We start from the raw sequence: 16,289 nt of genomic DNA, 5'->3' as shown, positions 1-16,289 counted from the left end.
AGTAAGGGTGTGTAATACTGCAGCTTTAACCATATGATATTGCTATAGAGCACAGCAATTTGTTTACAATAGTTATGAAATCCTTAGCTGAACTCTATTTTAATTGCTTATTCATTGCTTTTCATTTTATATGAGCCTTTTGAAAATTTCTCCCAATACCTGCTTGGATTGAATAGTGCATGGCATCACAAAATTTATTTTATAGCCTGTTGAGGTTTAAGGAAACCCAGTTAGATGAGGACAGTAATGTCTTATTTTACAAGTGCGGATGAGACAAGATTTCTCACTTTCTAATCATTTCCTTAGGCTTCTGTGCTTCTTACTATTTATATTAATGGTACTTTTTAAGATTGTGCTGAATGAATGAACGCCTTCACATCCCAGAAACTATCACAGAGGCAAGTAAGTAATTTAACTGTGAGTTTGCAGTTAATTGGTGTAATCAGTTCTCCAACTGATTGCAAACAACACTTACTGCTGAGGATTGCAATATTGAAGATCAGCATGGAATATAAATATATGTAGTTTTGAACAATTTTTCATGCTTGAATATCTAAACTACTCTAGCCTTGTAAACTATTCAAGTAAATAACATATAACTATCACTCATACTAGTATGGTATACTTGTAACATATAACTATCACTCATACCATTATAACATATTTCATCACCATACATGTGCTCTGTGTTGTCAGCATCATTTACATTTTGCATCATACAGTGTAAAAACGGCCACAATTAACCCTGTCCAGCAATTAACCCTGCCCAGTACAAAGTACAAACACGTATTCAACCTACTAAATCCTGCCTCAGTGTCTCATGAGTCAATGGAGGTGATGCTGAATTTATGCAAGATAAGAAACAAAACAATTTTTCTCGGAAGTCATTATCCTCCCTTTGTTTCTCTTAGTTACCAACTTCCTCTTTATAAGTATGTGGCTCAACTTACCTCATTTCCTGATGTCATTATCTTGTCCAGTATTGGCCTGCTGGTGCCTGGTGAATGATGGGGAAATGTTCCAAACCTGTTCCATGGGAGTCAGTCAGTGTTGAACTTTGCTGTGGTGCGATCCAAGCAAGCAAGGTCTCACTGGGGGACCAGGGTGCAGATTCCAACCAGACAGATACTGACAGCTTTTTCCCATGAGCCCATCACACAGAGAATATACTGGGCAAAACCTTGCCCAATATTTTGCTGCAATCTGTGGGTCACAGTGCCACCAGGCAAAGGCACCCCGTGCTTATTGGGCACGGAAAGGGGCGTCTGAGTGTGACACTTATAACGCTGTTTGGAAGATGTTGGTCTTTGTGACTCTATTGGCCTTACTCTTTTTTTACTGCAGTTTTGCTGTCTGTAAAATGGACATATTTGGTTGCTTAAATTTCATAAAGATAATTGATTATACAATGCTAGCATATGAGACCTTGATTTTAAGAGACCCCACTGTAACGCAAACAAAACACCATTCTTTTAGGGTGATAAAAAAACATGTGGATTAGTCCTGAAAAGCCAAACACTACCCTGAGAGCACATATCAAAATAATGCTTTTCATGAATCTTAATTACGGGATAGCAAAAATCTACATTATATTATCCACTTCAGATACAAATGTGACTCACTATTCAATTACTACAATCAGTACTCATTTAGGAGCAACTCTAACACACTGTCTCTTTGTGAACCATTTTTGTCAGAGTAATTACATTAGTAATAGCTGATTACACAGCAGTCTTATGTTCCTATGAAATTAACGTAATTACAGCAGCTACAAACACATCTGTCTATATTACACTCTAATAAGAAAACTAGTCAGAAGGCGTGCTATGTTTTCAATGTATTTAAAGCTAAAGATCATTGTGGTAAAATTATATTGTTAAGGGAAAGTTTTGGAGAGCTAGGAAGCCCTTGCATCGGATGAAATATGTATTCCACAGAACAAATGGATTTTAAACAAAAAACTCATCTCTCACTGAATGGGGCAAAAAAAAAAAGTATTAACTTTTAAAAAATAAAAAATTCTTCCCATGTACTTTTATTACCAATATTTTTGATAATGGTATTCTGCAGTATATAAATTACTAGCATATGTAGGCTGTCCAGGGGATCCTGTGTGGGTCAAAGACTTTTGCAGGAAGTCCAGAAGTTTTCTGGTTCCCTGTTACCATGAATGAAATGACAATTACACTGTTGAAGTGGGTAGAACGGTCAAGAGATGTCATCAACTGTCAGAAGACAGTGTCAGCAGGAGCTTCTGCAGCACCGCCCAGATTTTCTGAGACCCCAAATGCCAGGACACTGAGTGGGGAAGATGATATTCCAGTGGGAATAGTGTGAGATGGATATTCCAAAATCAGACTGGCATTCATAGGCTTTGTATACATCATATGTTTAAAGTATATCATGTTCCCAAAGGATCCTGATAACGGTAGTTTATGAACTGTGGTGTGAATTGTAGTTCTGTTAATTGTAGCTCCTTGGGCTATGTTAGAGGTAGAAAGGAGCCGTACGGTGCAGCTTTGAAGACAGGTGCTGGGAGGGAGAAGCGGTTTCCATTGACTAATAACCACTTCTGCCTTCTTGAGCAAGGTGTGTGGAGTGTGACTTGCTCCAGGAAAGGAACAATTTGGAGCCAGGTTTAAGCTCCTGACTGTTCCTTTGAAGACACCTTAATCAACACTGCCCCTGATGTCACACACTTCATTAGTTTTAGCGTGGGTGGATAAAGTTTCCCCAAAACGTCCTTGTGTGCCAAAAGGGGATGTCATGTCAGGTTTGACCCATGGGGTGGAGTTTACCCACCCTTGGCTTAAGGGGCTAATCTCCTGCTCTGCAGGCCATTGAGATTGGAACTGCTCATTATTAACAACTGATTGCCTACCATAGGTTCCTTTAGTTCAGACATGGTTGCTTTGTGGGATGGGAGGCTGTTCTGATAGAGGGTCAAGAATTCAACCCCGGGATTTGATACTTAAGGAGGAAATGAAACCAAAAGATCTAAAAAAGAGGGAGGGAGAAACTTAACATATTATAATAAAGAGAAATTGAAGTAGAGTTCTGCTGCCCTTCTGATTGGCTATGATATTGCAAGTTGGGGTTGAAATATTATATATAAATCAAATGGGCAAATAAACAAGTTACAGTCTGAGCACTTTTGGAGAAAGGAGGAGCTGAAATTGAAAAACAAGCCAAGATGGAAGGGGCTGCACTGGACCAGAACTCCAGAATTTGAAACAAAAGGGCTGGAAATAGCTTTAACTGCTAAGTTTTAACATCTGTAATATAGATTCTATAAGAAGCTGTTGAGAGCAAGGGATTTGGAGTACAGTGTCACTGTGGTACTAATGTCACCCAGCACTATTTCTCTGTTACAAATGAGTCAGGTGTGGTTGTGCCTGAATGTAGTGGTGGACTAGATGATAGGGATATGTAGATTTTGGTTTTTCTCAGCTTCTCATTTTTCCAGTGTGAAGTTCAGTTTTTCACAGTTTTTCACATATTTTTCTGGTGTTCTTTTTAAGTCCTCATGAAACTTCATCAACATTTCACTGCTAATTTATATACATTTTAAATGTGATTTTCTTTAATATGTACATTTTTGCAAAGCAATTTTTGCATGTTATTTTCACTAATATGCGAAAATAACTTTTATGCACACTTTACCTTAGTACGTGCATTTTTGTAAACATTTTTTGGCCTGAGAACAGCATTGCAAAATTCAGAAAAGCCTGAATTTTGAAGTGTGACTGCTTAGGTTCTTATATTGTTTTGGAAACTGTGAATTAGGTAGGTTCACCTTTAAATATGAACTGAATTGAATCTCTTCCCTCATGGGTGAGAGCCAATTAGCTAAAGCTGAATCCTAATTTGGAGGTATTGTAGGTGGGTGGCTCCCAGGTCCAGGAATTAGCCAGACTGCCTGTTTTAATGGGGTTGCACTCTGACTAAAGGAACAAAGTGATCCATTATTGCCACTGGAAGCTCAAGTGATCGCAGTGGTGAGGAGTTTTTTCTATCAACTTAGGCCTTTTTTGACCCAATGTACATCGCATACTTGCTTACGTTGAACCACATGTTGTTGGTTATGGTTGGCTTTGGTTGAGTAAAGAAGAATTCACTGAATCCCTAGATCCAAACATGGGGCAGAATACTCTTTGGTAAGAAAGAGCCACAACAGAGGTTTTAAAATATGAAACATGCAGCAAAGTAAAGTGTGGGAATATGGGCTGTTAGATCTTTTAAATGTCTCATTTTAAGTAGCTATTTTAAGTAGCTTACAGTGCCTCCCCTTTCTACTCCCTTGGCATAGAATGCACCACACAATTTGGCAAATTAAAATTGGCTTACTTACAAACTCATGTGCTTTCCCATACAGCAGCCAGAAAACACAGGTAGAAATCTTGGGTTACAAAATATAGTAACAAGTTTCTGAACATGTGATCTGAGCTTGGAACGATTGAGCTCAGACATCCTATCTGGTCGGGTTCACATTTTGGAAGAGAATGAACAATAGAATTTGACTTTCCTCCTTATTTTCTAAAAACAAAAAAGCCATACAATGAAAAATATTGCTATGCTTCAGAACACATGCAGTTTTTGCCTTAATAAACACATCATCAGTCACAGTGTATGTGTCACATTCACATCTATAAAATGGAAAAATACCTTTCCTCCTCCACAGAATGTGACATTTATTAATGGTTCTGGGTCATTCAGTACTACAGTGATGTGAGTCACATAAATATTGCATATATATGTCAAGAGTTGAATGTTGACTGTATATTGTCTGAGTCAAAATACCTTCTACAGCTAACATTTAGAGCAACTAATGTTGCTATTAGTGGGTATGTACTTGGGTTTACTTAATCTATCAAACAATGTATCATTATTATCATAATGTATCATTATTTTCATAATGAAAATTAATGGCACCTAGTCCTCCATAATAAACAAATGCTCAGCTCACTCCTGGTGAAGTCAAAACAACCCAAATAGATGTACTTTGGATTATTTGTATTATTATTATTATTATTATTATTATTATTATTATTATTATTATTTATAAAGACAGCTTTATAAAAATGCTGATAATAGTAATGTTGGATTAAACACCTTTGCTAAGGAATGGCACTATAGTGATTAGAAAATCACACTATCATTTGTAGGAGAAATGTATCCCCATTTTTATGTAAAAATCTAGAGACCTGGCAAAATGCGTAGACTACTTTAGCCAAAGCATATTTCACAACATTAGGATTTCAGTCTCATCCACATCAATGAGCTCTTAATTACACATTCATTTCCCTTTACAGTTTATGTGGAAGCATATTAAGGTAAAGGTAAAGGTACCCCTGCCCGTCCGGGCCAGTCTTGACAGACTCTGGGGTTGTGCGCCCATCTCACTCTAGAGGCCAGGGGCCAGCGCTGTCCGGAGACACTTCCGGGTCACATGGCCAGTGTGACATCGCTGCTCTGGCGAGCCAGAGCTGCACACGGAAACGCCGTTTACCTTCCCGCTGGTAAGCGGTCCCTATTTATCTACTTGCACCTGGAGGTGCTTTCGAACTGCTAGGTTGGCAGGCGCTGGGACCGAGCAGCAGGAGCGCACCTCGCAGCAGGGATTCGAACCGCCGACCTTTCGATCAGCAAGTCCTAGGCACTGAGGCTTTAACCCACAGCGCCACCTGTGTCCCATATTAGAAGTGTGAAAATAAAAGCAGTAGCAAGTGGTTGTCATCCAATAATGCAAATTCACTGAATAGGAAAGGAGAAAATGAAGATAGGGTGTGAGTTTCAAGTAATTTGAAAGCTTTCAATGATCTTTCAGAAATAATTGTTATATGATTAGTTAATATCATGGTCTTTTTTAAAAAAAAAGATTGCAAGGAATATAAAATAGCCTCTATGAGCTAAAAATATGACATTCTTTTCAGATTTCTGGGTAAAGTTTAAGAAGTGCTTGTGAGGAAAATGAAACTAATAAGTTCATAAAACTAAGGTATAAAAATAAGGGGAAATGGAATGTGATCAATTAAACCTCTAAACTGCAAACCTGTATACATTTAACTTCTGACTAAAGGATGCACTGGGAGTTTAAATTACTGAAAGGGGGAAGTAGGAGACACCCATTAACATTTGGAGGAAGGTGTCCCATGGTCAAAATGACATGTATCTTTTCCGCAGAGCAGTAGGTATGTTGGCCTTCAAATGCAAAGTGAATTGAATCTTCCCCATCCTTAATCACTACATCTTTAGGTAGCAAATTCCATAGTTAACTATGTGCTGTACAAATAAATGGTTCCATTTATAGGTCCTGAACCTTCCATTTTCAGCATCATTGGAAGACTGGGTTGTAGTGTTATATGTATCCACTTTTTCTACTCTGCACATTTTGTGGGCCTTGGGATGCTGGGCTGTAGGCTGTAAAGAGAAGAAATAAGGCAACTGGCAACAAACACTTGTGGGAACTTTTTCTTTTGTATTGCTTTTGTGTGATCTGTTACTACCAGGAATTCTTATTACATGCAAAAGTTTCAAATGTAAGCTGAATAGGTTGAAACAACACTCATTTAAAGAATGGCAAAATAATCACATCTAATAGAGTTTTTCACACAGTGTAAAGATTATTCATAAATACATTAATGGAACAATTTAAAAATTGTTTGCAGTGTTTGGAATTCGAAGGGCAAGTAAAATAAAACATTTGTCCAAGTGGTCAATGTCCATATTTTGAGATGTTCATTTTCTTCTGATGTTCAGGAATTTCTGTGGTGCTGAATGTTTGTAACCTATAAAAAAGGGAGACATATTCAAAATGTTATATTTCTCATTGTGAATTCTCACCATTCTCACTTCAAAATTGCACTGGCTCCCTGGCATTTCCTGCATATGCCCCAAAATCCCAATCTGAACATTCACATGTCCCTACTTTTCCTATATCCTGGGGCAGGAGAGGGGATTGCTCTTGCGAAATTAAGAATTTATTGATACGAGCTACTTTAATTCATTTATTTTACATAAAGACTACCTTTGCAAATTGAAATTCAAATGCCAGCCTCCATGGGGTAAAATGGGAAAAGAGGGAGAGAGGAGGGGAGAGAAAGAGAATGGGAAGAGGGGTAATTTTTTATAAATGTGACAGTCTCAATTTGGCATCCAGATTTTGAAACTTCCAACCCTCACAGCCTTTCATAGTTTGGTAAAGACCCTCTTGTTTAGATAGGTTTTCCGTTTAGATTAACCCATACTCCTCCTGATTCACTCTCCCAACCTCCTTACAAAGCTCTTTACAGAGACTGTATGCTAGAGAACTAAGTCTGCACTCTTCATTTATTTCCCCAGAACACTGGAAGGCCTGGCTCAGGATGGATTCAGTCCTTGAGACATAAAGAAGGAATGAATGCCTTTGCAGACAGCTGTTCTCCTGGACTGCTTATCAGCAGAGAGGGTGCCTTTGAACAAAAGTAGCCAAATCCCTACAACTGCCTGAGTGCTAGACTTGATGACCCATGAGATCCTTTCCAAATCTATAATCACATAATTCTTACAGGCAGACTTCATTCGAAATCCCTTCAAAATTCACAGCAAGTGAAAAGTACTAATGGTTTTGATTTTGCAAAATACTAAGCACTTTTTTCCTTTTAAGGACACAATTTTTAAAATAGCCTTAATCCAATGCATGTGAGTAGTGCAGCTGATTTCAAAGAAAAAGTGATTTCATGTACTAAAATGATTCAATCTGCGTAAGAAATGCTTAGCAGATTGTTGAATTTAGAAGCATGGGTGTACATTTCACATGACAGCTTTAACATGCAATCATGCAGTTTACTATGAAGGTCAGTAACAGGCTATATAGATACTGTGCTCTGAAACATGTTACCCATTCATTTCATGTGAAAGGGCTTGGAAATGAGTTCTTGCCTCTTTAGATAACATAAAGCTGAGAAGATGGAGCACATGCAGAAGGTACCAGTTTAAAACCCTGGCATATCCAGGTATGTCTGGAGCCTTTTCTGAAACCCTGGAGAGGCACTGCCACTCAGTATAGACAGTACTGAGCTGCATGCCATAGACCAACTCAGTCTAAGGCAGCTTCCTCTGCTCCTCGTGTTCCTAAAGTTAACTCCAGATTTAGAGTTCTCTAGTTTATTTTATACTGAAGTAGTTGAACCGTTACACCTCCTACATAAATTATGTACCATTTCTTTAAAAAACGAACAACAAAAAGTTTGGGTTTGCAAAGAGGATTCATAAAAAGATGCACAAAGGCCACTGATGAATGTAAGTACAAATAAATACTTTTCATAACTGCGTTCAAATCATCCAAGTCAAGCTTGTAATACTGTTCTTCACTATCAGACGAAGCATATCTTCTACCATCTGTAAAAGAAAAAAGCAAGCCAAATTACCTTGAGTTCTATATATGGCTGCTTATGATCTTTGAGGTTGAATGCACATGTTCACATCTGACCAGCCATCTGATAAATAGGTTTTCACACAGGTAATATAGCTTACAAATCTCAATACTTGGGCTTGAATGGATGATGGAAATGACCAAAAAGAGATCGGAAAGTATTTTCCAGCCTGCTCAAATGTTTTAATAACCTTGAATGTAAAAGCCCTTCTACAAATACAAACAGAGCAATTAAAGTCGAATGAGGGAAAGTGAGATGAAAACAGCTGGAAATCTTGCCAATTCATCCACCATAAAAGACTTAAGGAGTCTCAGAAATCCATACAAGCATCGATCTGCTCAGCCTGCGTTGCTTGTGGGGATCTGAAGATTTTACAACAGTCTGCAATATTAGTATATTCACTGGAGATTTCCTCAATAACTTTTGTTCATTCATTTAAGATGGAACTAATTTTGAAGGCTTCAGGTACACACACAATTCTGACTGTAGTTTTTTTGGCTTAGCTTTTATGGTGATCATCCAGCCGCTCTGAACAAAATAAAAAGGGGCAAAAGAAAGCCATAGGATTTCAGACATCTCTAGGTTTCCTTGATCCTGGACATGGGCATAGGCATAGCCAGGACTTAACTGGGGGGGCAGGCTTTATGTTAGGGGAGCAGAATTGAGTTATCTGTGATGTAATCAGTTAAGTATTTTCATTTATTTACTTTATGGGGGGGGCAGTGCCCTCCTGCAACCCTCTGGCTATTCCCATGATCCTGAACCAGTTTGTGCTGAGTTTCTCTCTTTCACTTCAGCCAAAGAGGTGCTGCTCTGTATCATTATAGGAGATACTTGATGCTGAGCTGGATCCAATCAAGGTCTATGCAGCTGACCATTATTTTCCTACCTGCAGTGAAACTTGATACCTCCTGTTTAATTTTTTCTGGTATTGATCCTCTTTGCTAACTTGTGATTTACATGACACATTATTATTATTATTATTATTATTATTATTATTATTATTATTATTATTATTTATACCCCACCGATTTGGCAAGGTTTCCCCAGCCACTCTAGGCAGCTTACAGCACATATAAAAACAGTAAAATGTCAACATAAAAAACTTCCTGATACATACAGTGCTGTCTTCAGATGTCTTCTCATGCCACAGCCTGTTCTAATACTGCCTCTTCCACCCCTTTATTCTGAGATTTCTCAGATTATTTTTACAAGCCCGCTCACATGCATTGGTGGGTGGTGTTGGGGCCATGCCCCGGACCCACAAGTGATCTGCCAAATATTTTTCCTTATTGTGTTCTTGCTGTGGATATCGAAGTGAACCAGCGCCTGCTATTATTACTTTTTCCAGTGGTAGTTACTTTGATTCTGCACATTTATTTTTAACCTCCACATTTGTCCTCAATTTGAAAGCCCTTTAACCAAACCCAAATCAGGTCCTCACTAAGCAAAAAGGCAAAAACAGCTGATGGGAAGGACATTTGGGGTAACAGGGTCATTGCTGTGGGTGGGTGGCAGGGAGAGATTCTCCCCATTAATCTTTTGGTGGGGCACCATTACTTTCTCCCCCTTCCCATGCAAGTTAAAGGGAGAATGAGCTGGAATACACTGGACCCTCAAAAATAGGGGAGGGTGAAGACCCATTTTAAGTTTTACTACGGTTTTACTATGGGTAATATATAGCGGAGTGCCTCTGTGAAACAGCTGAAGAAAAGCAACACACAAGCAAATCATGATACTCAGAGAATTCTTAAGAAAGGATAGCTCTGAGAAAAATGGCCGGAGTAAAATGATCACATTACATTTAGCCACATCTTTCTTCCTGAGCCACATTGCTTCTACAGTACTCCACAGAAAGTCCTCAAAGGATAAAGTATGTTATGCACAGATCCTGCAAATACATATTAAGGAGATTGTGGAAATGTAGTCCCTACTTCAGTGTAACATCTTCATCTTGAAAAGCTCATACCTCCTCTATGACATCCTTCTATTAGCAAGTTCAGTTTTCAGATTGCTTGCAACGTCCTTGTTACATAACTTATAGCTAAACAATTTTACAAAATTAGTTTTCAGGTTGCTTGTATGTCTCCATATTAATTCATTACTTTTAAGCAAGTGCTAATTTTACATAGCTCTACTGGGAACCAGTTTATTGTTGCTTTTAAAAAAAATCAATCAGGAATCTACTTAGAGCCTTTTAACTGGAATAAATCATTAATTTTGTGGTGGTTGTGGTAGGCAATTTTCCTCCTAAGTATTTCAAACTAATGCCCAACTAAACTTTTTTTTATTTCAGATTTCACCCTGTAACAAACATTTTGAAGTTCAATGTAGTATTAAAAACAGCCAAATAATGTTTTTTTAACTGAACCAAGCATTTTTATTTTCATTTTTTTGAAAATGAGACACCAAACTTACATCTTCCCTTGAGATACAGCATTGATTGTGGACCCCAGTTTCTTGCTATTGGATTACCCTGAAAAGAGAAAGTAGCCACAATTCACTGGAAACTTGTCATGTACTGCTGCAGAGTTTGGAGGATATTTTAGCTAAAACCTTTTACCTTTGGGGTGTGGGATGATTCAACTACGAAAAAGACCATCATGATGACAAAAGCACAAACTAATGCTGTTTTAACTTTCTGCAAGAAAAACAGTATATATTTTTCTTTGATTATTCAGAATAAAACCCACTGTAACAAATATTTAAAAGCATAAAAGAGACACAGTAAGTTGCTTACCATGCTGGCAGGTCTTTTGTCACTCGCTTCTATCACCGAAATGTGATCAAAGGTTTGGTTTGGCGTTCTTACTTTTAAATAGCTGATGATGATAAAATACGCAAGTTCAGCTGATCATAGATGTTTTGCTTGGGGTTGTTTTTCTCCCGCCCCTAAAAAAAAGCCTTTGTTTTCCAGGGAAGGGTTTACGCCAAGTTTGATATGTGGAAATTAGATATATAGTAATTTACCTTCCCCCAGAAGCAAAGCAGCAAATTAGTGTCAGAGACTCCTTGACAAAAGGGTAGCTAATGATAGTTGTTCCCGTGAGATCCGGAAACAATCTGTACACACAGGGAACAAAATGCAAGACAAAAGGTGACTAAATGTCAAGCATTTCTACTTGGTACTTCACACATTTTCTCAGGCCTTCATTCATTTTTCTGCAATAATTAATATATGGTCGGAGGAAATGTACTTTTTTTTGTTAATGGGCTTCCTCTAAGTGGACTCTTCCTAGGCTCTCCATTCAGCAGTTGAAGATTATCATTAAATCATCAGTTTAGGAACATTTTGCTGTATTATATGTTTCTCTTATAAATAAGAGCTATCCTGAGGCACTTTTATAAGTCTTGACTCCTAGGCCCTCAGCTCTTAGGAGCCCAGGATGATCCATGACACTGAAAAGCTGGTGAAACATAATCTAAACACATTCATCAATATGATTAAACTAACACTAGTATGCATATAAATATTGTTTGGTAGTGGAATGTTATTGTTTATATTCTGTTGGTAGTCTAAGCCTTCTTTGGTTGAAACTCCAGATTTCACAATGCCTTGGTGCCTTTCACGACTTAATATCAGTGTATCTCCCTAATGCAGCAACTAAGAGAGTTATTGCTATGGTGGCTCACAACCAGACCTTGAGGCGGGGCAATTCCACTGGCTGCTGGCCTGTTTCCAAGCACAATTCAAGTTGCTTGCCCTTGAAACCCTACATGCTTTTGGACTGAGGTAGCTGAAGGACTAGCTTCTTGCTGCGTACTTCCTTTGTCAATGGAAGCCCTTCTCCAGCTGTCTCCATCTGCAGAAGTTAGGTGGATGATGACGGGCAAGAGAGCCTTCTCATCTGCATTGCCCCTTCTGTGCAGTGATGGCAACACCTTGTTTCCTTTGTGCAGAACCACTCTGCCTGTTCAGAGCCTTGGTACCAATCTGAACATGCAGAGTGGTCCTCTGAGTGGCCCAGCACTGTGAACATTGTGAACACTTACTTGGAAAGTAAGCTTGGAAAGTCTAAGTCCTCCTTGGGAGAGGACGTCTATGAGAGTCCACATTCAGGTGTGTAGGAGGAGGGGCAATTCTGAAGCAGCAGTGAAGAAGAAAATACATCGCATTCACAAAGAAACCCCTTGAGGTCACCCGCCATTAGAGCATTGTCTGAATTACAGTATTACAGATAACCATGGATGACTCTGAATTACTCAGTAGCCTTACTTTGTAAAAATGCTCACCATGCACCACAATAAGTAGCATTGATGTTGCAAATCTTGAAATGCAATCTGTGCAGTTGCTGTACACGGTTTCTCACATATGTGCCTAGATTTAAATAGTCAGTTACTGTCTTATTATAATGTATTTTCTCAGCTTCTAGTTCAGTTTTATTTTATCAAATATCCCCCTTGTCATCAGGATCATGAAAAATGCAGACACACACAGCTAAAGCCAACACACATTCTGATAAGGATCTCCTATGCTGTGATTGTAAAACCTTGTTCTGTCTACTTTTCCAATTGTATTGGTTATTTGTTTAGGGTTCTTCTTGAATTGAAAATAAATCTGCCAATATCATAATGGTATTATACAAATCTATAGTGTGGCCACATTTGGAGTACTGTGTACAGTTCTGGTTGCCTCATCTCAAAAAGGATATTGTAGACTTGGAAAATGTTCAGAAAAAGGACAACCAAAATGATCAAGGAGGTAGAATCATAGAATCATAGAGTTGGAAGAGACCACAAGGGCCATCGAGTCCAACCCCCTGCCAAGCAGGAAACACCATCAGAGCACTCCTGACATATGGTTGTCAAGCCTCTGCTTAAAGACCTCCAAAGAAGGAGACTCCACCACACTCCTTGGCAGCAAATCCCACTGTCGAACAGCTCTTACTGTCAGGAAGTTCTTCCTAATGTTTAGGTGGAATCTTCTTTCTTGTAGTTTGGATCCATTGCTCCGTGTCCGCTTCTCTGGAGCAGCAGAAAACAACCTTTCTCCCTCCTCTATGTGACATCCTTTTATATATTTGAACATGGCTATCATATCACCCCTTAACCTCCTCTTCTCCAGGCTAAACATGCCCAGCTCCCTTAGCCATTCCTCATAAGGCATCGTTTCCAGGCCTTTCACCATTTTGGTTGCCCTCCTCTGGACACGTTCCAGTTTGTCAGTGTTCTTCTTGAACTGTGGTGCCCAGAACTGGACACAGTACTCCAGGTGAGGTCTGACCAGAGCAGAATATAGTGGCACTATTACTTCCCTTGATCTAGATGCTATACTCCTATTGATGCAGCCCAGAATTGCATTGGCTTTTTTAGCTGCCGCGTCACACTATTGGCTCATGTCAAGTTTGTGGTCAACCAAGACTCCTAGATCCTTTTCACATGTACTGCTCTCAAGCCAGGTGTCACCCATCTTGTATTTGTGCCTCTAATTTTTTTTGCCCAGGTGCAAGAGGTGGAGTGACTCTTCCTAGGAAATAAAGGTTGCAGCGTTTAGGACTTTTGTTATTACATTATTGTCATTGTGCTGTATCAATAAAGCGTACTTTAGCAATGTTGCCCATAAAGGTAAAGGTAAAGGGACCCCTGACCATTAGATCCAGTCATGACCGACTCTGGGGTTGCGGCGCTCATCTCGCTTTATTGGCCGAGGGAGCCAGCGTTTGACCGCAGACGGCTTCTGGGTCATGTGGCTAGCATGACTAAGCTGCTTCCAGCAAACCAGAGCAGTGCATGGAAACGCCATTTACCTTCCCGCCAGAGCAGTGCCTATTTATCTACTTGCACTTTGATGTGCTTTTGAACTGCTAGGTTGGCAGGAGCAGGGACCAAGTGACGGGAGCTCACCCCGTCATGGGGGTTCGAACCGCCGACCTTCTGATCGGCAGGTCCTAGGCTCTGTGGTTTAACCCACAGCGCCACCCGTGTCCCAATGTGTCCCATTTAAAAAAAAATAAATTAAATACATTATGTAATAACATTACAGAATGGGAGTTGGCATAAGCCAATGTTGCCCATACTTCCCTGAGGTAGAAGGATACATATGAGGAATACATTCAAAATTGGTTTCCTCTGCATTCTTTTCCTACTTTTAAAAATCTGTCAGTGTTATTTGTTGTTGCCTAATAAGCTCATATCAAAACAACCACTGTTCAAGACATTAATTTGTGAGTCTAAGTCCATCTGTTCCGTTGAAATAATGCTGATGTTATGGTGACATCTTGGTGTTGATGCTGTTTGTCTTTTTTGTTTCTTCCAATAATTACGTAAATTGTAGCCCTAGCTTGTTGGCTTTGTTCTTAACCAAATGGCTTGTTTTATTCTGCATGTTCAATTTCATTTTGAGAGAGTTATTATCCAGAGCTCAGTAATTAAGATGCTAATCACTGCACAAATCAGTAATAATGCATTAAATCATTGAGTGAAAAATGGGCAGAATTTTACAACCAGTCATCCCTCATGCACGCTTATAAAGAGATATCTGTTCAACAGGTTGTCACCTTACCTTTTAGGCATTGGACAGTTGACGTGTATTCCAACTTGGAATATTTGACTTAAGATTTGTTCACCTAAAACTTTTCTGTTTGAGTCTACTTTTTATTTAGGAAGCAAGATTGAAATCTGGGCAGAGCAATTCTATTGAGGAGCTAGGCAGCACAAAGTGACTAGGGCAGAAAACGGTCAGTTTTGTTGTAGTTTGTTGCTGTTGCACAGCTGAGGGGTCCAAGAATTGGGTCCCTGGAAGATGCTGCAGGGCTCTAGCTCCAGTGGATACAAAGCCCCTGATACCCCAAGCATCCCATTTGGCGACTTTCTGCTAGCTAGCGCTAGTGCCAGTGGGAGAGCTCCCAGTGGTAACTTCCTATCCTCCAGGGCGAAGCTCAAGACTTCCATTGTGGCAAAGCCTAGTAGGAAACTCTTCTGTATGACTCCATGTCATCTAAGACATTCTTCACTACCAACCTTACTGTATGCTTGTGAAACACAAACTACTTATCTAAGACCACACCACTATCAACATCAGGGGGAGTTAGGATCTTACCCTTAGTTGATCAATCAATGAATCAATTTTGTGAGAGCAAATTGTGATCAGTGGGACTGAGAGTTAAGACTTAGCATGCCTGTTTATTCTTTGAAGTTATTTTAGTTGTTATCGGTGCTTTTTTCCCCAGTCAGGACTCACTAGAACTCCGTTCTGGCACCTCTCAGGTGAGAGCCATTGCCATTATAAGAGAACAAAGAAGGCATTCATGGTGAGTTCTGACACCTCTTTATCTAGAAAAATAGCACTGGTTTGTGAAATGATGGTGGCTTTTCTATCTATAGCTTTGTTTAGTTGTAAGTTATTTTACACTTTCTTCTGTGCAGTGGTACCTTGGATTACAAACACTTCAGGTTACAAACGCTTCAGGTTACAGACTCTGCTAACCCAGAAGTAGTACCTTGGGTTAAGAACTTTGCTTCAGGATGAGAACAGAAATTGCAAGCCAGTGGCACGGCGGCAGCGGCAGGCCCCATTAGCTAAAGTGGTACCTCAGGTTAAAAACAGTTTCAGGTTAAGGACAGACCTCCAGAACGAATTAAGTACGTAACCAGAGGTACCACTGTATCTTAAATAGGCATCTGCATTTCCTGGTTTGAATATATATGTGTGTGTTTCCTATTTTCTGGTAAGTCACTGTGAACTGCCTGTGGCAAAAAAGCGACTAATAAATATAACAACAACAATAATCTATATGAGATTTGGTAACATGTAGAATTAATCATCGATTAATTCATCAGTGCATAAACCCATTAGAAACCAACAGGATATTTCAGCACCTTGCCCTTGGTTACCATTTAACAGATCTCTCTCTCTAGTACTACTGGTAATAAAAA

At 39.3% G+C, this 16,289-nt stretch overlaps 1 protein-coding gene across 2 annotated transcripts; it reads right to left on the bottom strand.

The window, feature by feature from the left end:
- Window positions 1–5,941: 5,941 nt before the first annotated feature.
- Window positions 5,942–11,343, bottom strand: LOC309359119 (spexin prohormone 2-like). Of its 2 annotated transcripts, none has more exons than XM_081892605.1 (5): window positions 11,155–11,343; window positions 10,978–11,055; window positions 10,833–10,890; window positions 8,289–8,379; window positions 5,942–6,788 (listed from the first exon to the last, which is right to left on the bottom strand). In XM_081892605.1, exons 1-5 carry the CDS (start codon window positions 11,155–11,157, stop codon window positions 6,716–6,718), a joined length of 303 nt encoding a protein of 100 aa, XP_081748731.1. In that variant the 5' UTR covers window positions 11,158–11,343; the 3' UTR covers window positions 5,942–6,715. The 2 variants fall into 2 exon arrangements, with proteins under 2 accessions (XP_081748731.1, XP_081748732.1); XM_081892606.1 differs by having other exon boundaries at window positions 5,945–6,788; window positions 8,299–8,379; window positions 11,155–11,332.
- Window positions 11,344–16,289: the final 4,946 nt, after the last annotated feature.

Source organism: Podarcis melisellensis (assembly GCF_964234715.1).
Source record: "Podarcis melisellensis genome assembly, chromosome: 1".
Lineage (NCBI taxonomy): Eukaryota > Metazoa > Chordata > Lepidosauria > Squamata > Lacertidae > Podarcis > Podarcis melisellensis.
This window is presented reverse-complemented; position numbering and strand designations above follow the sequence as displayed.